Source organism: Rhynchophorus ferrugineus, unplaced genomic scaffold (assembly GCF_030347505.1).
Source record: "Rhynchophorus ferrugineus isolate W39M unplaced genomic scaffold, kcgeb_rfMv2 rfM9, whole genome shotgun sequence".
Taxonomy (NCBI): Eukaryota; Metazoa; Arthropoda; class Insecta; order Coleoptera; family Curculionidae; genus Rhynchophorus; species Rhynchophorus ferrugineus.
Window position 1 is genome coordinate 28,064,482 of NW_027472588.1, and position 23,953 is coordinate 28,088,434.

Here is a 23,953-nt window from a genome sequence, read left to right on the forward strand (position 1 = left end):
TATAAACAATGTGCATATATCATGTGCATATAATTTTGTCCATCAGCAATATATTGGATCTTTTAAATATTTCCCGTTCTTCCATTATTATTCTTCCATAGCTTCCATTATTTTGTTAAATTTATTAATATATCATTACTAGTCGTACTAAATAACGTACAATTTCACTATACAGTAATTTAAAACTAAGTAGTTATCTAAAAATGCATTGATCCTTGCTTAGTATATAAAATAAAGATTACATTTTCAGTGTTTTTGCTATTTAGTGCACTTTAGTTTAGTTCTCTTGAGTTAGTGCCCTAGTACAGCATTGTCCAAGAATCGCAGCACTTCATAGTTTACAGGGGAGTGGTATCTTTCCTTATGTCTTATTGCGAGTTAAATCTAAATTAATTAATCTAAAACGTAGAATGATATTTCTGATCCACAGAAAATCACAACACTTCTACATATACACTTAAGACTTAGTATTTCTTTGATGTTTCCTATATACATGCAATTAGAGACAGAGATTCGTGTGCCGGTTTCAAAATAATCTGTGGAGAAAAACATATAATAATTTTCAATTTTCAAACCTTTCAATTTCATTTCCTTGAATAAAATGTTATATTTATACTTACTCCTAATTGTTTTAAAAATTCTAATGTAGGCTGAATAACTCCGGATGCCAATGTTGAACTTATAGCAATATTTTCTGTTTCTAGATGTTGAGATAAGGTTTGATGTACATACTGCCACGCAAATGTGGCAGTCAACAAAATCTACAAATGCACTAAAGATTGGAAAATTCAACTTAATTGCTCTAAATCTGTTCATTTTAATTTTGCATTGTGGAGAAATAATAAAAGCCTAATTATATCACTCAATGGATGCCCGATTCCACAAATACTTCGGCATCCATATTGACGGTAGATTAAATTGGAAACATCATGTTAGACAAAAAAACAAAACACATTAGAACCAAAATAAACCAACTATACTAGTTAGTCGGAAGATACTCTCAACTTGATCTAAAATCAAAGAAATTGAATTATCAGACGATCATTAAGCCAATTTGGACCTATGGGGTGAAAATATCGGATTGTACTAAAAATTCAAATCAACTAGTCATCCAACGCTGCCAAAACAAAATTCTTCGATTAATTACCAATGCCTATTGCCACGTAATCAATGAGGAACTGCACGATGACCTGGAAATCAAATGGATTTACGCACTAAATCACGAAAGAAGATTTAGGGTTTCGGTGAATGGAGGTAAGACGAAATGAAACAGTGGTGTTTACATTATGTGACCGTTATTTATTGAAGTAATATAAAAATATAAAAATGAAAATGATAAAACGGATGGCAGCGGTGATACCTGGTGACGACGCTTGGGCAGTCGATGGTGGCACATCTAAACCAAACGATGGTCGAGTACTGAATGAATGGAAATACCCTTCAATAACATCCCAGATAAACGTCTCGGGGTTGCCAGCTGTTCGTTATCGGGTTCTAGTTGGCGCTGCTGGCACCCCGCACGTGTTCAACATTTGGGATTATATTTCTGTGTATTTTGTAGACCGTTATTCCACGATGTAAAATTCGACATGCCTCAAGATCGCTACAATACTCCCCTGTCAGAATTTTACATACAGTTATTTTAAGCAAATAAAAATACAAAAATGTATGAAAAAAAAATACAAAACACTGATATATCAAACAAAATGTGCTGCATGAAAAAGGGATTTGAAAAATATGATAAATCGAAACGGTTGTGGTTGGTACGGTTGCGATCTGGTACGGCTGTTGTTTCCGGTCCTACAGATACCGTTGCTTCATCGTAGCTTTGGCACTTGAATGTGGTCCATCGACGACGTTGAAAAGAAGCTATTTTTCGGACAGGACTCCCGTAATCGAAGCTGTGGGAGAATCGATTGTTCGACGACGTGGTAGCTTATTTTCTTTGATGACGAGACGTTGGCAATTCTAATACCTCGGTAAAGACATGACGAATCTACGGTGACTGCAATCGGTACCTAGCTTCTGGAGCTGCTCTGTGACTAATCCGTAGTCACATACGTTACGGTAATTCAGAAAAAAAAACAAAAAACGACAGTATCCGATCGAAGCTGCCTAAAACCTTTCAAACCTAAATGTCTGCCATAATGACGGAGACGGCTAGCGAAGGAAGACATTATGATTTAAACATAGCGCCGAAAGAAATGTTTAGCCGAGACGCTGATGATTAAACAGTGATGTAAAAATCTCTAAGAGTTCAAAAGAGTATGAAAGAAATAGAATTTGGATAAAACATTAAAAAAAATTAATTGGAAATAATGAAATGAAATTTGAGCTTCATTGTTCCAGCACTAAAATAAAATTTAATGAGGAACAAATTTTTTCACAGGTTTGAATGAATGTAATGTTGAAGGAATAACAGTAAAATCGAAAACGAATCGAATAAAAAATATCGAAAATGTTGAAACAAAAAATATAACGGCCACGTGAAATACACCATGTTGCACGTACCCTCCATTCACGATTCCAACCCCAATTTTGCGAAAGATCACGTCGGGGTCACCACCTTAGGGTTTCGGTGAATGGAGGTAAGACGAAATGAAACAGTGGTGTTTACATTATGTGACCGTTATTTATTGAAGTAATATAAAAATATAAAAATGAAAATGATAAAACGGATGGCAGCGGTGTTACCTGGTGACGAGGCTTGGGCAGTCGATGGTAGCACGTCTAAACCAAACGATGGTCGAGTATTGAATGAATGGAAATACCCTTCAATAACATCCCAGATAAACGTCTCGGGGTTGCCAGCTATTCGTTATCGGGTTTTAGTTGGCGTTGCTGGCACCCCGCACGTATTCAACATCTGGCATTATATTTCTGGGTATTTTGTAGACCGTTATTCTACGATGTAAAATTCGACATGCCTCAAGGTCGCTACAAAGTTATTATGTTATTATAATTAAGTTGATGTATTTATATCACACTCGTCTTGCTTGTAAATTAATCCAAGTACCAATGAAATGAAGTAATAAATTAATTTATAATTAAGATTGTACTAGGCATATCTAATAAAGATGTTATCAAAAAAAATCTCTTTAAAAGCAGCGAAATAAAACAAAGAAAGATGATAATTAAAATTCCTCTTACAAACAAAACGTATTAATATAATATATCGAATTAAAAATACAAATAGAAATTATACAGATAGTTTAAATAAAACTTTTAAACATAAAGCGTTACTCAGTACATTTATAAGTTAAGAAACCAAAAGGCAACGTTAACAGAAGTCGATATCGACACGATCAAAGGGGAAAATTTATTACGAGTCGAAACGATTAGATCAATCAGCGACTTCATTAGGAGATAATTTTCCTGATCGAAGGATCGATCGTAGCGGTAATTTTTGGTTTAATCAGTACCTGTTAAATTAATCACATCAAAGACGGCGACTGACAGATCTCCGTGTAACACCCCGACAACACGGCCGGGTCGAGGGGGCGTAAGGCGGGGGCGTCAGCTGACGACCGGAAAAGCCAAATCTCGTTAATTTTCACACGTTGGAAAGTCTCCGGATGTCAGGATCTTTCGAGGACGAATCCGGATTAGGCGTGGGCTTCGTTTTAAGCCTTTGTTATTAGAAACTTGAAATGTATGGAAACTACAAATTTCAATTTAGTTTAATTTAAAAAAACTGGTCTAATAATATGATAATAAATGTTGTTGGTAGGAACCAACAATAAGTTTGCGGAAATGAAAGCAAAATCTGATTCCCTAATTTTTAGACCCCTTAATAAAAAAAATTTCTTCTCTAATATTTTATTCAAGAATTTCTATATAATTAATTCAAGAGATTACAATAATAATCTGAGTTGATTGTTTTACATGTTTGAAGGTTATCCACGAACAAAATAATCTATGTTTTATAGAACACCTTCTCATCTTCTTTTAAAGTCAGTCAAATAATAATAAAGTGGGGTTTTAGTAAGAACAAAGTGATAGGATAAATGTTCTATGATGCATGTTCTTCTAATGCATATATTATCGAATTATTTAAACCACAGTTAATTACAGTCACAATATTTTTGTAGGTTAGTGTTGTTTTATTATATTTGCATTGAACTATTTTCCACACCACCTATGAGTTAGAGTTTTAGGAGCTTTTTTTATATAACAGTATCCCCTGGAAACCCAATCTGCGAAACTAATAATTGTATATCAAAGTAGTTTATTTTGCTTTCATTTGAGGGCATATTTACCATTTAACATTTAGTTCTTTTTTTCCTTCGTGCCTGTTTTTCCTTGTTAAATCATTTTTATATCTATGAATATCTCTTGTTACTGCCTGTGTACATTTTCCTTTATAAAATTAGATTTAATAAAATCATATCCCCTAATACCATATCTGCAAAATAGGTAGTATTAACTCTCTCATAAATTTTAATTTAATGCTCATGTATAGTATAAACAATTTCACAAATATCTATGCACATAAAAAATATTTTAAGTGACAACAGGTATGTTATTCTAACTTTTACCTTTTTCCAACGTTTTATATTTTGCTGTCTTTAAACTCTCTATTAGTGTCTTGCCAAGAGTAGCCCAATGTTCTTATTTAAAATATCCATGTCTCAAAAGCCAAATCTCGCTAATTTTCACACGTTGGAATTGGTTTCGAGGACGAATCCAGATTAGGCGTGGGCTTCGTTTTAAGCCCTTATTATTAGAAACTTGAAATGTATGGAAACTGCACATTTCAATTTAGTTTAGTTAAAAAAGACTAGTCTAATAATATGACAATACTTGTAGTTCTTCAATAAGTTTGCGAAGATGAAAGCGAAATCTACTGAAACTTGATTATCTAATTTTCACTTTTAGACCTTTTAATAAAAAATTTTTCTTCTGTAATAATTTATTCAAGAATTTTGATACAATGAATTCAAGAGATTTCAATAATAATCTGAGTTTACTCTTTTACATATCTAAAGGTTCTCCATGAACAAAATAACCTATTTTGTAGAACACCTTCTTGATTAATTCATTTATTTTTATTTATTTTCTTTTAAAGCCAGTCAAAATACTAAAGTCAGGTTTTAGAAAAGAACCAAGAAATAGGATAAATGTTCTGTTATAAACAAACATACATTAAATCAAGCAAATATAGAACAAATAAAGGAAGACAAAGGAAAAATGAAACAATTGAACAAAAGAGAAATTATTCAATACTAAAATGTTCCTTCTGCTATTAGGCCCATTCTATATCAAAATCTTGTGCCAGGTCCTACACGTCTCAAAAATTATGAAGTGTGGATTAGCAAGGTATAGTAGAAGAGCACACAAAGTCTTCTAAGTTGGTTGGTTATTGAGTCAAGCTAAATTCAATGGTCTTATTTAAATATTAGTGTTTGTGGCGCGAGGAATCAGCACTTCAGAGATACAGTCTATAAAGATAACGTTCCCATGAAGATGAGAGAGGGATTTTCTTAGACTCGATGAAATGAAAAATAATGAAGAATTACTTGATTGCTATATCTATTAGTGAAAACACGATGTACCAATGTAAATAACCACTAAATAACTTATTCTAACTACTAAATTCCAAAATTTTGATATTCTCTACACAAAATAATAGTTTCTCAATTAGTATTATTGAGTATATACAGACACTAATCATGGAAGGCACAAAATTGCGTACTCGTCTTCCATTAGTTTTATTGTTTAATTTTAATAAATCTGCTGACGAATCAAAATTTTAGATACTTATAATGATTCTGCTCCTTCATTCCAATTTACGATTTTGGTTTCAACGTGATTTTGAGGTCAACGACAATTATTCGGAGGATCAAAACAATTAAAAAAAAAGGAATTGCAAAATTTATTGAACTGTCGAAAAATGTTAAATGGTGTAGCAATTACCAGATCAACTGTTTCTAGGCGTTTACATAAGATTGACTAGATTCAAAAAGAACAAAAATGGCTACCACTAATTAACTGAAAATGTTATTACGAAGCGTTCTAATGTCATAGTTTCATTATTTGGCAAGTAAAAAATAAGAGATCTAGGTGGCATAATGTAATAACAATGACAGTGTGTTTACTACGACAATCTCAAGTGCAAATAATCCTGAATCAATACAGGAGAGACAGCCACATGGACACAGAAGCGGAATCAGCATGATGTAGTGTATTACGAGTTGCTAAAACGAAATTGAACTGTTGCAGCAGAGGTCTAACGACGTCAATTGAACAAAATTAATGATATATTCCTGCAAAAGAACTATCCTCTTGAGACATCTCATAACATCCATTGTCTATATGTTGTAATAATTGTGAAAGAGCAGCTCAAATGGAAAATCCTAACGCACCCAGCACCTCACTGTACTCACCAGGAAAAGTGCCTTCTTTTTACTACCTCTTCAGATCGAGACAGCATGACCTGATGACAGCTAGCACACAGTTTCGAAATGTTGGGAAAGTGCCAAAATCGATTGTTGTCACATCAACATGGTTTCTTCAACAATCGGTACCACTATATTTCCATGATAAAGTAGTTCTTTTAATGAGTAAAAATGTAATAATTATTATACTCTTACATAAAATATTGCTGTTCCATTAAAACAGCCAATGCACGTCAGCAAAATGTATAATGCGACGTTGCCCCCTAATATTTGAACTTTATGCTTTATTTTGACTCAATTAAAATAACCTTATAGATATATTTTATTGTAACATTCTAGTTCATCTAATGCATATATTATAGAAATATTTAAACCACAATTGTAGTTCAGTTTGTAGTTTAGTGTTTTAATATATTTACTCTGAATTATTTTCCACACCACCCATGAGGTTGAGTATAGCCTCTAGGCACGTTTTTTATATAATGATATACCTTGGCCTAATCTGCAAAATTAATAACTTTATATCAAAGTAGTGTATTTTGCTTTTTCATTAGAGAGCATATTTACCATTTTACGTTGAGTTATTATTTCCTTCATGCCTGTGTTTCCTTGTTAAATCATTTTGATATCTATTAATTTATTGTGTTACTTGTTTTGTTTTTGCCTGTGTATGTTTTCCTTTATAAAATTAGATTTAATAACCTAATTTACACTAATGCCATATCTGAAAAATAGTTAGTATTAATCATCTCCTCATAAATTCTAACCTAATGCTCATGTATATTCTAAACAATTACACAAACATCTATACATATAAAAAAGCATTTTAAGTAACAAAAGGTATGTTATTCTAACTTTTACCTTTTTCCATCATTTTTTTTTTTGTTGTCTTTACAATCTTTAATAGTGTCTTGCTAAGAGTAGCCCAATGTTCCATTCTAAAATACATATGCCTCGTCTAGATCATAAATTGACATTATATATATTCCTTAATATAGCTATTTCTTATTTTACTATAAAAATAGTATTATTTTAAAATCAGTGTCTTAAGGTTTCATTAAATCTATTCATGGATTATATTTACACCACTTAAATCATATGCTTTCTAACAGTGTATGAAGGGATGCTTCGAAGAGTATCCCTCAAAACATGCCTCAAATATCTGAATATCCCTTATATTTCCATATATGGATACTTTCCAGGCTAACAATTATCTATGAAATAATTTTGTTAAATAATATTCATATGAAAAAAATATTCATTTCATAATATCAAGGTGATCTTGCTTCGCCACCTGTTTTGTTTTGTGCTTCTCTTTGTATCCACCCGCTAATAGTGTGAATACTTACCTATCTAACGTATTTTACTGGCAAGAGGGGACCCCCATTATCTCGTTCCTGTTCGAAGTAACTCATTAGAGATGTAATCAGTTCCTGACTCTGACTATATAGTGGCTTTGTCATTTTAAACAGAATTATCACAAATTTTAAACAACAATTTGAAAGGCATCAAAGCAAGTGAAAAAGAACGTTTATATGGTTTATACTCTCTGATTGTTGATATATGACATATGACCGATTTCGTTACATATTCGGAGGCTTCACACTACTTTTTAACTACAGTAATGCTAATTAGCAAAATGAGGAGGAAAAACCGACACAGGTTTACAACTAACTTTACGTATTTACAAACTGAATTCGCAATTCATTCGACGGCATTGATGACTTGTATGGTTGTCTTATTGCAACGACTATACATTCATTTTTGAAGGCCAAAAATCAAGCAAAAAAACACTTAAAGCAATATTATATAAATACCCATGAACAAAAAACAAAATACGCGAAGAAAGAAAGAGTATATTTAACAAAAACGATATTTACGGCAAATTCAGTTAATAAAGTAGATAATCAATACAATACTTGGACTATATTCGCCAACATTTTGTTTATAATATACTTTTATTCAAAATGTTTTCAAAACTGACATAATAAACGAACGGGGAATATCCAAATTGGCCGATTACTAAAAACCAGCCGGCCGTCATATAGCTACCCTGTTTTCCAATTTATATCGGGATATTTCCAGGGAGCGCTTTCCAGTTAAAACCCGTGGGATTAGGGCTGAATAGTCCCGCTTATTTGATGTAGGTCGATATGGGCTGTTAAAACAAAATGTATTTTAAGGCCCTAAACCAACCTGATTATGAACTTGATTGAGGATAATCATAACTAATGATTCATGATGAATTAAGAATAAAACATTACATCTTTAACTAACTTTAAAGTTCGTTACTGATATGTTTAACATTCTATAAGTATAGATGGAATTCATACTTTTAAATATGTATGTTTTTAAATATTTCGTTCAACAAATAATGCAGCTAAATATTTTTTTAAATTTATTTATTACATTATTACTAGTCGTTCTCGACTAACCTACAATTTGTCTTTTTCATAACTTATATCTAAATATACATCTAGGAGGACTCATCGGTCCTATCTTAGTCTTCAATGTTGTAGCGACCTTGAGGCATGTCGAATTTTACGTCGTATAATAACGGTCTACAAAATACCCAGAAATATAAAACCAGATGTTGAACACGGGCGGAGTGCCAGCAGCGCCAACCAGGACCCGATAACGAATAGCTAGCGGTGGCAAGCCCGAGACATTTATCTGGGATGTTATTGAAGGGTATTTCGATTCATTCAGTGCTCAACCATCGTTTGGTTCAGACGTGCCACCATCGACTGCCCAAGCCTCATCACCAGATAACACAGCTGCCATCCGTTTTATCATTTGTATTTTTCACATTTTTATATAGCTAATAAATAACGGTCACATAATGTAAACACCACTGTTTCATTTCGTTTTACCTCCATTCATCGAGCCACATCATTTACCCTAAAGTGATGACCCCGACGTGATCTTTCGCAAAATTGGATTTGGACTCGTGAATGGAGGGTACGTGCAACATGGTGTATTTTACGTGGCCGTTATATTTTTTGTTTCAAAATTTTCAATATTTTTAATTCGATTCGTTTTCGATTTTACCTTCAATATTCCTTTTCATTTTATTCCTATTCATTTCATTATTTCCAATTCATTTTTTTTTAAATTTTTGCGAAAATTTTCTTTCACAGACTTTTGAACTCATAGATATTTTTACATCACTATTTAATCATCAGCGTCTCGGCTAAACATTTCTTTCGGCGCTATGTTTAAATCATAATATCTTCCTTCGCTCGCCGTCTTCGTCATAATGGCAGACATTTTGATTTGAAAGGCTTTGGGCAGCTTCGGTCCGATACCGTCGTTATTTGTTTTTTCTGAATTACTGTAACGTATGTGACTACGGATTAGTCACAGAGCTGCTCCAGAAGCTAGGTACCGATTGCAGTCACCGTAGACTCGTCATGTCTTCGCCGAGGTACCAGAATTGCTAAGGTCTCGTCGTCGAAGAAAATAAGCTACCACGTCGTCGAACAATCGATCGTCCCACAGCGTCGATTACGGGAGCCCTGTCCGAAAAATAGCTTGTGCTCAACGTCGTCGATGGACCACATTCAAGTGCCAAAGCGACAATGAAGCAACGGTCTCTGTAGGACCGGAAGATATCAACAGCCGTACCAGATCGCAACCGTACCAACTACAACCGTTTCGATTTATCATATTTTTCAAAGCCCTTTTCATGCAGCACATTTTGTTTGGTATATCTTTTTTTTTGTATTTGATATTTTTTCATACATTTTTGTATTTTTGTTGCTTGGAGTAATTGTATGTAAAATTCTGGCAGGGGAGTATTGTAGCGACCTTGAGGCATGTCGAATTTTACATCGTGGAATAACGGTCTACAAAATACCCAGAAATATAATCCCAGATGTTGAACACGGGCGGAGTGCCAGCAGCGTCAACTAGGACCCGATAACGAATAGCTGGCAGCAACCCCGAAACGTTTATCGGGGATGCTATTGAAGGGTATTTCGATTCATTCAGTACTCAACCAACGTTTGGTTAAGACGTGCCACCATAAACTGCCCAAGCCTCGTCACCAGGTAACACCGCTACCATCCGTTTTATCATTTGCATTTTTCACATTTTTATATAACCAATAAATAACGGTCACATAATGTAAACACCACTGTTTCATTTCGTTTTACCTCCATTCACCGAGCCACATCATTGACCCTAAAGTGTAATAATGTTTACGTACTGACACTGCTGTTTTTCTATTAACACTTCACTACATTGCACTACACTTACAAGCAATGGTTATATTACTACGATATGGACAAAAGAAGTTTGTACTCATCTCTCCTTGTAATTATCTTGATTTCCTGAGTGACAGTCGGTATCTGAAAATCTGGGTGTAAATAATCAGCGCTATAGTATCTAGGTGCACCTACAATACTTCTCAGAACTTTGTTCTGGAAAACTTGTATTGTATTTACGTTATTTTAATTAAATTCTAATTAAAATTATTAATTTAATTATTTAAGTTAAATTCCGTATATCCATATAGGTTTCAATACTTGCTTATATAATAGCAATTTGTTATGTATTGATAATTGTAAATTTCTTCCAATTAACCAATATATTTTCTATATTTTATCTCCAGTTATTTCTTTTTATTTTTTCATGCTCCTTCCAACAAAATTTTGCGTCAAGAGTCATTCCGAGATATTTAGCGTTGTTGCTATAAGGAATGATAGAATTATTTATTGTTATTAGTGATTTTGCCGTCTGTTTATACGTGAACTGCACATGCACAGATTTACATTCGTTAATTTTAATTTTCCAGGCTTGACTCTAAACATTCTAGATGTAATATAATATTTTAATAGTTTACTAGTGTGTTGTTTCGGTAACATTTTCTATACCTAACTAATATATAAACTAATAATATTTTTCTATAAACTTAATAAACAAATATTAATTTCTATAAACTAATCAGAATGATAAAAGCAATAATGAAAGATACAGTAGTGGTGGTACGAATCCAAAGCCAACTAACTGATACATTCAATATCTTGAAAGGCTTAAAGTAAAGAGATAGGTTGGGTCCTACTCTATTTAATTTAGCTCTAGAATGTATAGTAAGGCAGGTAGACATCGGTAAGAAAACATGGTAACCAAAAAGGCGCTACAGCTGGCAGCCCATGCAATCAATATTATTAATATTATGAGCTGGAAACCAGAAGCGACAAGTCAACCATATTCAGAAGTAAAACACATGCCAACATCGGCCTTTAAATTAACCCGAGTAAAACAAAGACTTTAATAAAGAAAAGAGGTAATGAAGAGCCGGAAATCATAGTAGAAGAAAATTTTGAGTCCATTCCATTGGTGGATTACTTTACTCACCTGGTGGAACTGAACTCAGGGGTACGGTAGTTGGAGAAATTCGCAGAAAAATAAATATAGCGAATAAAACCCTATTTCGCAATGAATATAAACATTAACATGAACATGAACACAAAAAGAACTATGCTCAATGCCTTCGAAAGGAAAGAGATTGACAAAGATAATGGAACCAATTAAGGACAATGACATCTGGACAACCATATCCAATCAAAAATGATATAATTTGTAGGGAATGTGATAAGAATAGAATACAAGAGGTTACCAAAAAAAATTTTGAGTGATCGACTGCACTGAAAAAGGATAGTGGGCAGACTTTGGAAATGTAGGAAAGATGCACACGAGTTCCTGGGCATCCGAGTATAAAAGAGAATGGCAGAAAATAAGAAGAAGACAAAGGAGGCCAAGGCCCAGTTTAGACTGTAGTACCACAGGAAGAAAAAGAGACTATGATAACTAGCCGCATTATATTTATTTTAAGTAGGATTTATTTTTAATAATTAACGACCCAACAGCCTCTTGGACTTTTTAAACTCAGAATTTATAGAGTTTGTCATATATCTTTATGAAAAGAGGATATATATAAATTTCGTGGCCCTCAAGAATAACGTCAAGCTATTCACATTTCTAAAACTAAGTCTTCAGTTATTCCCAATTCCAAAAGTCAGTACAAACCGTAGGAGGTTAACCCTTCAGAAATAACTGATGGACCATCCATGTCTTATTTTTGGTGTATTCAGATAAGCCTTGGTATGTCCCCTATGCGTATTAAGTTCTTTTAATCACTCAGAATTTGATTTTATCCAACAAATACCATAGTAGCTGGTCGAGCTTTGTACACAGTTCCAAAATATGAGTCCTGCCTGATGCCTTCCTGTAGGGTAGTCGACAGGCTTATTATATGTCCATATACATTTGTGGACACATGAATGATACAGTTTTGTTCTTTAATAATTTTTAAATTTATCAATAAATGCCTCAACTAGAGGGTACTTCGGCTGTATAAAATGAAATTTCTTAACGGACTTCATCTTGTCTATGGCAATTACATAAAATGTATAGTTATCTTTTTGAATAAAATCTAGTTCTTTATTGATGACAAATAGTTTCGCTGTGAGAATACCAATCACTAAGGGTAAGCTAAAGTACTACTCCTGCTTCAAGTTCAAAAGTGTTTATTTCTCTCCTTATCTAAGTTATGAATTCTACTAATAAAATGGATGGTCATCCTAATGTTGTGATAGTCGCAGGTTTGAATCCCGCGGGGTATGGTTCTATATTTATGTTTGTGATTGCTTCTAATTATGATAGTCTGTAAGAGAGAAATGCGAAATCCGACAAGAAAAATCACCAAAGGCAAGACAGTAGCAGGACTGGATAAAACAAGTAACTCCCCTTATATAGAGTTTTTTTTATTATTTATTTATTTAAAGTTATGCCAACCTTTTCTGACCTTCCTTTAAAGACTTTTAAGAACTACTTCGATTCCAATTTAATAAAGTCGAAAGATGGAAATAAATAAACCCGATCAAAGGGGGGTTGCGAAATGATGTGAATTACATTTTAAAATAAAGAGTCCGGAAGTGTCCGGAGTTTTAATATCCGGATGGAAGAATCATCGATTCATAATTCTGGCCTCTTGAGACCAATAATTTCACACAAAACAATCAAATGGTATTTCTTGTTGATAGTTTTTTCTGACAGATTTGTTAATATATATTGTTCTATTTTTACTCAATAAATGACTGTTTAAACTTAAACAATGATTAGAAAACATGCCAGCACCGAATGCAGTTCAGAAGATAATCGAAGTATAATAGATACTCACAAATAATTATGTAGCTATGTGTATAAAGTGTAAGCTGTCCAGAGTAAGCTAGGGCCATGAACAACATAGCAATTTTCAGAAAAGAGATGATATGCGAAGAGTAGACCATAGGTAATTCGTACTGTACAGTGAAGAAATATCGATCCAGCAAATCGCCAGCTTTTATTCTTGAAATGTAATTATTTAAGTGTATTTACCTCAATACAGAAATAAAATCTCAGATATGGAAAAATTGCCTAAAAAAAATTCATCGTAATCTATTATTTCGACTAAATCAAACACTAACTATCATACTCACATATTTTTATTCTAAATTAACAATAATTATTGTTTTCAGGAACGGAGCTTTCTTTGCGCAGCTATTAGTCTCGAGTTGTCGATTAGTGCAATTTTTTACACCGCCAGAGCATTAGTGATGCATGAACTCCATCCAGACCTAGTGTTAATAATCTATTGCATAAGGAGCCAGCTCTCACAAACCCTATCGCTGGTACTGATATTCCTGCCAAAGTTCTGGTACCAACAGAAGCAAGTACGATCTCTGGCTCAAGAGTATTCCTGTCGGTTTCCCTTGGATGCCTTTAAGGTATTTCTATTTATTTATTTAACATATACAGAAGCTCATAAATTGATGTTTAGTTTGTAAATATTAAGTGCTTCCATGTAATCTGATTACATTAGTACTTTAAAAATGCATTTAATGAGAAATATATATTAGTCAAAATATCTTTCATCATCTTTAATAACTTTTCCCCATCTTTCTGCCAGCATAGCGACACCATGATAAAATAATGATGATAATTTGATAACGATTCAATCAGTAATCCAACTTCGCACTTCTTCAAAATTTCGACATCGTTTGTTAGCCAAGTAATGCTGCATACATCTGAAGAAGTGGATCCGTTTTTGGTGGTTTCATACCAAATGGTTTACGAGTTTAGCGCCTTAGACACGCCACGCTATGTCTCCATTTCAATTCTTACAACTTGTCATGCACGAAGATGACTTGGCATCTGTTTTCCAATAATATATATTCAACTTGTTCAATTATCACCGGTAGAAATCTGCGATAACAGTTCGTAATATACTAAATCTTATTGAACCCACCATATGGCCGTAAACATTTCGCTTCAGCATTGATACTCATGACTCCCCTGGACTATCCCATAACTTTTGTGTTTAACATGTTCCAGATTGTTTCAGCATCAGTCCTTCAGATTCAAAACTCTCAATTTATATAGTAGCCATTTTTCCTCCATTTCAGTATTTCCAACTGCATATAAACCATTAGAAGCAGTTCTCAGTTTCAAAAAGTGTTTGAGAGCAGGTTTCTTGAAATCAAAAAAGAAAAGTAATGAACGTCGAAAATGTAACAATGATACTAAATAAGCCCATATTTCTAAATGAAAATATATCATATTATATAAAAAAATGTCGAAACGGTCGAGTTGTTTAACATTTGTTTACTTCGTACGTTCACCAGCAGGTATCGCTTATCAAAATACAAGCAAGGATCTAATATACTTACTATTAATTCATTTTCAATATGGATTTTCTAAATAGATGACAAAATTCCCCAACAATAAGGTATATATACCAAAATTCTTATGCCACCTTAAAAAAGGACGCATATTCTCTTGAATATATCATTGCCCTATCGTCTACCTTTCTGTCCGATATAGCAAAAAATGTTCGGGTGTATTGTTGAGTGAAACGTATGATAAAAGCGAAGCTTCTTGCTTTCTCATATATAATACATTCCTATATAAATGTATAATGAATTTTTTTTTCCTCTTTCTTTCTCCTTAATTGAAATGAAATATTTAAAATCAAAATAATTGATTATACTTTATTATTAAAAATAAATAAATAAATAAATATATATATATATATATATATATATAAGCAACATATATATATATATATATATATATATATATATAACAGCTGTGTAATAAATTAATTAAGGTGAATAATAAAACTTACAATACATAAAACTACATATTGCTACCAAACCCTATCACATTACAAGATGATAATACGCCCATACACATAGCCAGAAAGGCTCACTCTTGGTTTGAATCAGAATATAATCAAATTAACATTTGCAATATCAATGAAGCAATTAGCGGCTGTATATAGACACTCTTTTCCGCGAACAATTACAATTGTTTTTAAAAATACATGGTGGTTCAGCACCTTATTAATAAATAAATATTGTATATATGTCTGGTGCCTTTAGTAGTATATCGTGTCCATATCTTGTAGCTATAAAATGCCAATCAACCTTAGCAATTGCTACGTATCAATCTCAAACTTAAATAGCACTACTATAACATGTGTAAATAGTGACAAATACCAGGTCTACCGGGAAGAGAGTACCAGATTTTCTAACAAATGTCGCTGGGTTAAGTATATAGTATTATGGTTTGACGCATATCTCATTGTATTCTACTGATGTCAAGCTTCAAAGCTATATGTATGATATTTTGCGAAAATAATACCGTCCTAGATTTATACCTCTTTGAAAATTCGTGCCTGAAAACGTGCATTTGCATTTTTCTCATTTAATCAAAAGGAAAAGGTCGTTGAAAGTCATCGTTTGCTGGTAGAAACTTACCGTGAACATAATCTGGCCTTAAAAATTCGTGGGGCGTGGTTTCAAAAAATCAAAATTAGTGATTTCGATTTGCAAGACAAAGAATGTTCTGGTAGAACGAAAAAGTTTGAAGATGAGAAACTGCAAATGTTTTTGGATCAAGGCCCAACCCAAATTCAAAAACAATCGGCAAAACCATTAAATATGGCCCAATAAACGATTAGCGATCAATTATGAGCAATGGAGAAAATCGAAAAGATGGGAAGATGAGTGCCACATCAATTGTATGACTGGTAAATGGAAAATTGAAAAATCCTGTGAAACACTACTTCAAGGGTATGATCGGAAATCATTTCTGCATCGAATTATGACAGGTGACGAGAAGTGGATTCATTTTAAAAACCAGTCGATCTAACTCCAAGGTCAAATCGTTTTGGTCGCAAGATAATGCTGTGTGTTTGGTAGGATTAGAGAGACGTGGTACGAACTATTGAAACCTAGTAAAACCGCAAATAGTGGTTTTTATCGACAACAGATGATCAATTTCAACCAAGCATTGATCGAAAAACGTCCAAAATCGACCCGAAGACACGGTAAAGAGTTTTTATAGCACGATAACACGCCATCTCATAAATTAAAACCGGTCAAGGAAGCGTTAAAAGTAGTTATATGCAACAAATTATAGCACCCGCCGTGCTCTGTTTTTTTTTTGGGATGGCATCCATAAATTGCCTGAAATATGGGCAAGATGTATAGAATAAAATGGCCATTTTCCAATTTCTTCAAAAAAAAATTTTTTCCTAAAAAAACGGTATTGACTTTCGGTACACCTGATATTTAAATCTAAGTTAAAATAGGATACCAACAGTGATATAGAATTAAATATTTCAAAAAACGTTTTTTTAGTAATAAGATACCGAGATGTATTGCAGAAAGATACTTAAAATTATTCGGAAGTAAAAAAATTACTTATTCGGTAATATCTACAAGCTGACTACTAATTTCACTGCACATTAACTCCGCGTAGGTGATAAAATTAAAATTTATTTATTGAGCATCTGCCCTAAAAGCTTTCATATTTCTCTGGCGAGGAAAAAAACACATTTTAAAACAGGAATATAACTCCTAAACTGAATTATATCTCAACACCCTCTTTTGACACTTTCAGCAACGTTCTCTTTTTATGTCCCATTAGGCCGCGTTCGTCTTCTCCGGCTCCTTTTCTAGATTTTTATTTAATATCCCCGTAAAGGCGTTGACGTTTTTGGTTTTTATATTTTATCGCGTATAATAACATTCGGAAACATTCGGCACGAAAGCGGTAATTTGGTTTACTTGTACCGATAACTGCGTTCCTTGTTAATTTAATTTAGTCTTTAAAAGCAAATGCGTAAAGATACATTTTTATTTGTACTAATGATAAGACGAAAACTGGAAAACTTAGCTTGGAGTTAAGTTATAACAACGTTGCTTAAACATTTTTTAAAAAATCCAGTTAAATCGTATCCAAATTCTAACAAATTTGTAAGCCTTATGCACCCTTCACCAATTTTTGCTATAACTAACGACCGATGGGAATTATTCAAGACAATCCTCGATTTCTCAGATCAGGGGACCCTTGATATCAGAAGCCTCAGACAAAAGAAGCTAAGTCTGACGACTAAGATTGATGTTGAAAGAACTTCATTCTAATGTAAATTAATCTCCTATTTCTAAATCCCTCAATTATCACCTCTCCTAATCTGATATAAATACACCGTTTTTCCAAGAAAAACAAGTCTTTGGGAAGGAATGAAGAAAAAACAAAAGCAATTAACGTTGGTTTCTCAAGTTTTGGCAACTCCAATAGAGTAGGGTAGTTCACAGCAAGTTTTGTTTGCTAAATTCTGTTTTACGGTAGAAGTAGCGACTTACTAAACCCAAAGCACAAACTATACTACATGTTCAATTACATTCTAGTAGAGACAGGCAACTGAATACCATGATATTGTCGCCCCAATCATAACAGAACCTTATATGCTTATCTGTAGAAAGCAGATAATCAGTATCGTAGACTTCTTTCGACATTTTCCATTATTAGAAAATAACGTAAACGATAATTCATCTGGTTACACATTATTCCAATCATTGGGTATTCAGGTTTATATATAAATATATATATATATATATATATATATATATATATATATATATATATATATATGATGAGTGGCCAACTTTAAAAATCATCCCAGAAGACATCCGGTCTTACCCAGCCTGGATACTAGCGTGACTGAGATCATTTTCCTTATCGGATTTTACAGTCTTGCCTAGGACAATCACAAACATTAATTTACGACCATGCCCCAACAGGATTCGATCCCGCGGCTATCGCAACAGTAGGAGGGCCATCCTGTCGCCTTTACCACTGCGCCAACGAACCGACAATTCAGGTTTAATGATTGAAATAATTAGTGTAACTTCTTTCACAGCTTAGTATTGGCTTCCATTATAAAGTGTTTTGCTATCGCAACTCTTCCATGAATGTAAGTATGCTACTTCCGCCATACTATTTTCGTCGTAACAATATTTCTCAAGTGAGTGTTGGGTTCTGCTGCCATGTTTTCCGGGGTAGTTCTATGTTGTATGGCCACAATCATTTTTAATTTTCGTGCCGCAATGCTTGTTTCTCTTAGTTAATTTAGGATTAGCCCCACTACTCCGAGGCTGTTTGACCCTAAATACTGTCCCCCGTAAAACATTAAGCAATCATTCTCAGGTCATATATTTCACCGTTTGCAACATTGTTTGTTGGGGGTATAACATTGATGAACTTCTTCGATAACTCACAAATAGATATTTTCAATGACATCAAAGTTCCACGGCCTTGTGAAACTATGTCTTCCACTTTTAAATGCTTTGGTTATTCACTATTGAAGTAAACCTGACGAATTTTATCTACAAACATACATATTCAACCAGTAAAGTGTGAATGTTTCATAAGACACTATCTAACTGGTGGTGTCTATATAATTTATTCTGAGAGAATATTATATTATTCAAAAACCTTAGATTAACGGATATAAAAATGAACCCACTGCAAAATCTTCGGGGTTTTGCCTTACAATGAATAAGATTAAGACTAAATTTGAGACAAAACAGCATCAATAAAACATGTACAAACAGATACTCTATGTAATAAATATAAATTTAAAAAACTTGATCAACATTAACTATTCATCCATTATAAAATCCCAAGAAAAAACTTCCTTAGCCTATTTTATAACATGATCTTGTTTCTTTACACTGATTCTTAGCTACTTGTTTTGAAAGTAAATAGAACTACCACTTCTTGCGTGACGTTAAATTTAAAATATCATTGAAATTTTATATAATAAGTTTGTAGATCACTATATATTCGTCAAAATTGTAACAATGTTCATCATCACAAACTTATTCAACAACCTAGTGTTGCTCAGATACGTGGAAAATTGTATGATACCAGATATTTTGTCTCTTAGTTATAAAATTATTTTAGCGTTAGATTTTGGCAATTTTCGATTCAATTAAAAAATTTCGTCGTTGTATCTTTAATACAGAAAACCAGTGATTACACGCTACATATTTGGATTTATTCTTCGATTATTCTTTAGTTGTCGTATGTTGATTCATCAACTAACACGGTTTTTAAAGTAATCTTGTAAAGAAACCGATACATGTGAATGATTATCGAAATAGTGGTATGCAAAGTACATGTCAGAGAAGAAAATGTTTATTGGCTAATTCGACTGATTGCTTCATCGTCATGACGATTTCTTATCTTCTGTTAGTGCTTTAACTACATCTCATTGATGGCGATTGGATACCCTGAAATGACATTAAACTATACCAATTTTCTTCTCTCCTTGTTTAAAAAAACGTATTTATAATATTGACTAATTCTTATCCGTTCGAAGCATCTTTATGAACCATGTGAGCTTCTTTTATATTGAATTTCAAAAAAGGGGAAATCAATACATAAGTCGCCAAGTCAATAAGGGAAACCAAGTCAATAATAAGACAGTCATTTTATTTAAAATTAAACTTAAACTTTTTTTACCGACCACTTTCCAAATTGTTATTCCTTCCAAATAATAGGTTCTCCCAATGCCCCCAAAATAAGCGTTTGTTCAATTATAACCTCTTATTTCGACCCAAATCTCTTACCGTCAGAAAGAAATAGCCGTAGGTGTTAAATCTGTACAATAGTTCGTAGTTTAATTTATGAAATTTGTTATGGTGACGTGTACACTCATCCTGATGGATCAGCACTATTTCTTGACCAAATGCACTCGTTTTTGCTTATCAAATCTGTCGAAATAACCTGAATAATGTTGACCGATGATCGTTTTATCTATTTCAAAATAGAGGTATCAAGAATGACACCACGTGCAACCCAAAAACATGTGACCATGACTTTGTTTGCCCTTCATATAAATTGGTCTTCCTTGGTGCACCTTCACCTAGAGAAACGCAGTACTTTGATTGTTCCTTAATTTCTCGTGTTTACTGGTGTGTCCATGTTTCGAAACTCCTTTCAGGAGATATTCATATAAAATGTGATGTACTTATTCAGTTGATGCCTGCAGCTTTAACCACCTCACGTACCTTCTTTATTCGATCGCCCATTCTACGAATTTCTAGCATGACGACCTCTTTTGGGCGACATGAAAGATCGAGGTCATTTGTGCTGGTAGGACCATAACGTATAGCCGTACAGCCCAGTAGACCACTTCTTAACTATTGCAACTGATAATGCAGAGTAGCCATACTATTTATCAAGCTTTACGCCTTTTACAAAGAAAATAATGCTTAATCAGCACACGAAAATAATTTTCTTCCCGTATTATTAAAAATGGCCAGGTTGTCTGCCATCAATGGCTTTCAAACAGAAACTAAATGACGGAACTTGCTGAAAATCTCGCAGTAATAGTAGAACATATTTAAAGTTACTCGCGGGAAATTCAAAAATCTCTGACTTATCACACCGTCCTTGTATTTTGGATAAAAACATACCAATTTATCTGGATAAAGCTTCAGTCATAAAACGAAGTTAAAAACTTCGTTGTACAGCCTAAACTAGTTCAACGTTATAATCATTCAAACATTTCATAGCAAAATACTTTGACGGAACCATGACGATACGTCAAACTGAACGAAGCAGATCTATAGCAACTATAGTAGAAGTAGTATATTCAATATTATATATTCAATGAAACAGTGAACTCACATCATCATCTTAATTAAACACTGGAATAAATTTTGACCCTGACATAACAACATTTTATCTAAATAATATAATGAAACAAAAATGTTATTAAATATAATTTATTTGAAGATTATAGCACATTTAATGCATATTATCAAAGAACCTGAACTACAATTAATTATACAGTCGTAGTAGTTTGTAGGTTAACGTTGTGTTTTATTATATATACATTGAACTCTTTTAGACACCACCTATGAGGTACAGTTCTAGGAGTGTTTTTAATGTAGTAGTATCCTCTGGAGGCCTAAACAAACTATTTCACAATTGCATATCCAAGTAACGTATTTTACTTTCATTAGAGATCATATTTACTTTTTACGTTGAGTTCTTGTTTCCTTTGGTACAGTGTTTTCTTACAAAGTCATTTTAATATCAATGTATTTCTCCCCTGAGTTTGTTCTGTTAGCACCTGCATACGCCCTAAAACTAGATTTAATCACTGCGTTCTCCCTGATGCATTTGCTATATCTGCAAAACAGTCAGTATGTTTCTCTTCTCACACACTTTAACCAAATACTCATGTATATTTTGAATAAGCACATATCTATGCACATATATCTTTCATGCTCTACAATACAATTTCATACAGTTATTATATATATCAATAATATTCAAAACATCTGCAACAATACGAAAATATTTTCAATAAAAGCCGCAGCAACTTAATATTTAACAGTAAAAATGGTTATCTCTTTAACAAATTTTACTAGCAACAGGAGTCGTCCATTATCCCATTCCTGTTCGAAGTAACTGACTAGAGGCGCAATCTGTTCTATCTGGTTTCGGCATTTTCAATCAGAATAATAATAAGTAACGATTAAAAATTTCTCAAAACATGTAAAGCCTAATAATGAGAAGGAGAATACAGTAACATTTATAGTCTTTTCAAGGTTTTTTTGTACATACGTCATCAAGATGTTTAATGTATTGCTTGTCGCAATTTATAAATTCGTTTCAGAATCAGACAATATTTTCCTTCTCATTTTATTCTAGTTAAAAGGAGACACAATGCTGTCTGATTAGTTCGAACACGTAAACGAATGAGCCTGGCAAAGTCGTCCGATTGTCAGACATATACAAAATTCTTCAAAGCAATAGTGATAAGAGGTTATAACTCTAACTTATTGTGGCTTATGTTAAAATAAATTATATTTGATAACATTTTTGTTCAATTATTTTATTTGGATTACAATTTTGTTGTATGTTAAAGCCAAACTGAACTAAAACTCAGAGTTGATGCGGCAACATTGCGACGTTTTTAGGTCACAAATTTAGATGACGTATGTACAAAATAACTTTGAACGGATTATAGATAACGTGAGTTCATTGTTAGTTTGAATAGACTATATATATTGCTGGAGTCGGTAGCACTCTTCAAGAAAAAACTGAATATATATTTTTACACACACATAGCCCCGAAATAAATAACAATTACTGTATTCTTAATATTTAGGACCCTACAACGCATCGGAGTCTGTCGGGAAACAACAGTGACGTCGAGATCGGTGAAATATCGATCGCCGACATGAGTCCGGACGATATCCGCACCGAACTGAAGAGATTGTATTTGCAACTGGAAATGTTTAAGGCCAAAACTATTTGTAGAGACAACCCACACATATCGAAAAGGCGTGGAGGTAGAAAGGCACAGCACAGGCGTTTTAGCTTGCAGGTAAGCAATTTAACTATAAAGCAAACAGCAGCTGGTTAGCAAAATGTTTTTCTTTTCGTTCCTAAAGGTTAGTACGTAGTTTGGGGCTTAAAAACTCAATAACAGCCAATTTAACCAAATAATATTACTTATGCTGAGAGTAAATAAGTCTTGGGACCGATATAGTTTTCAATTTGCACTACCAATATTTGTACAAATAAAGTTTTAGTAACCGATCAAAAAACTGTTAAATAAAATAATTTTAACATTTATCTGCAATTTTTTATTTCTCTTTGTATGATTTTATTGAGTTAAAAGTTTTTCATTTCGTATTACTGAGTTATTCAGTGTTTACTGACGCTAATCAGGGAACTCTCAAAATTGTACTTTCGACATTATTCAAATATATAAAAGTTAAAATATTAAGACTATACAATCGGTCTTTTAAAAGAAGATTATAATTTTCAAGAATATTTCTGATAACCTAACGTTTTCCAATAAGGGAAGCTAACCAGCGCCTTATTTTAACGGTTCCTAGTTAATTTGTTGCTTATTATTAATTTTGATGATACCCAATCACTCACAATACACACAATATCATCACACACAATATTTTAAATTACATCCATGTCTACTTGTCGACATAGAACGATGATAATCGATCTCCTGATCTAATAATCGAAGTGTGAACGATCTGAGGTTCTAGCTGGACGAGGCTACGACTAACGTACCACATTATATATGACAAACAAATGGTTGGTTATCAAATGTTGGTGGGTGTGTTCGGAAATTTGTTTCGTGCCTTAAAATGTTATGAAAACTTAAAGTGTAT

At 33.2% G+C, this 23,953-nt stretch overlaps 1 protein-coding gene across 4 annotated transcripts in view; it reads left to right on the forward strand.

Annotated features, from left to right (window-relative positions):
* The window catches only part of smog (G-protein coupled receptor 158 smog), a 151,332-nt gene that overhangs the window by 121,608 nt on the left and 5,771 nt on the right, over positions 1-23,953 (forward strand). For 3 of the 4 annotated variants that reach the window (XM_076414181.1, XM_076414183.1, XM_076414184.1), the window contains exons 9-10: positions 13,922-14,170; positions 22,924-23,142. In XM_076414181.1, coding sequence (XP_076270296.1) covers positions 13,922-14,170; positions 22,924-23,142 — 468 coding nt within the window. The remainder of the gene's footprint in view (positions 1-13,921; positions 14,171-22,923; positions 23,143-23,953) is intronic. The other variant, XM_076414185.1, reaches the window with a different exon arrangement.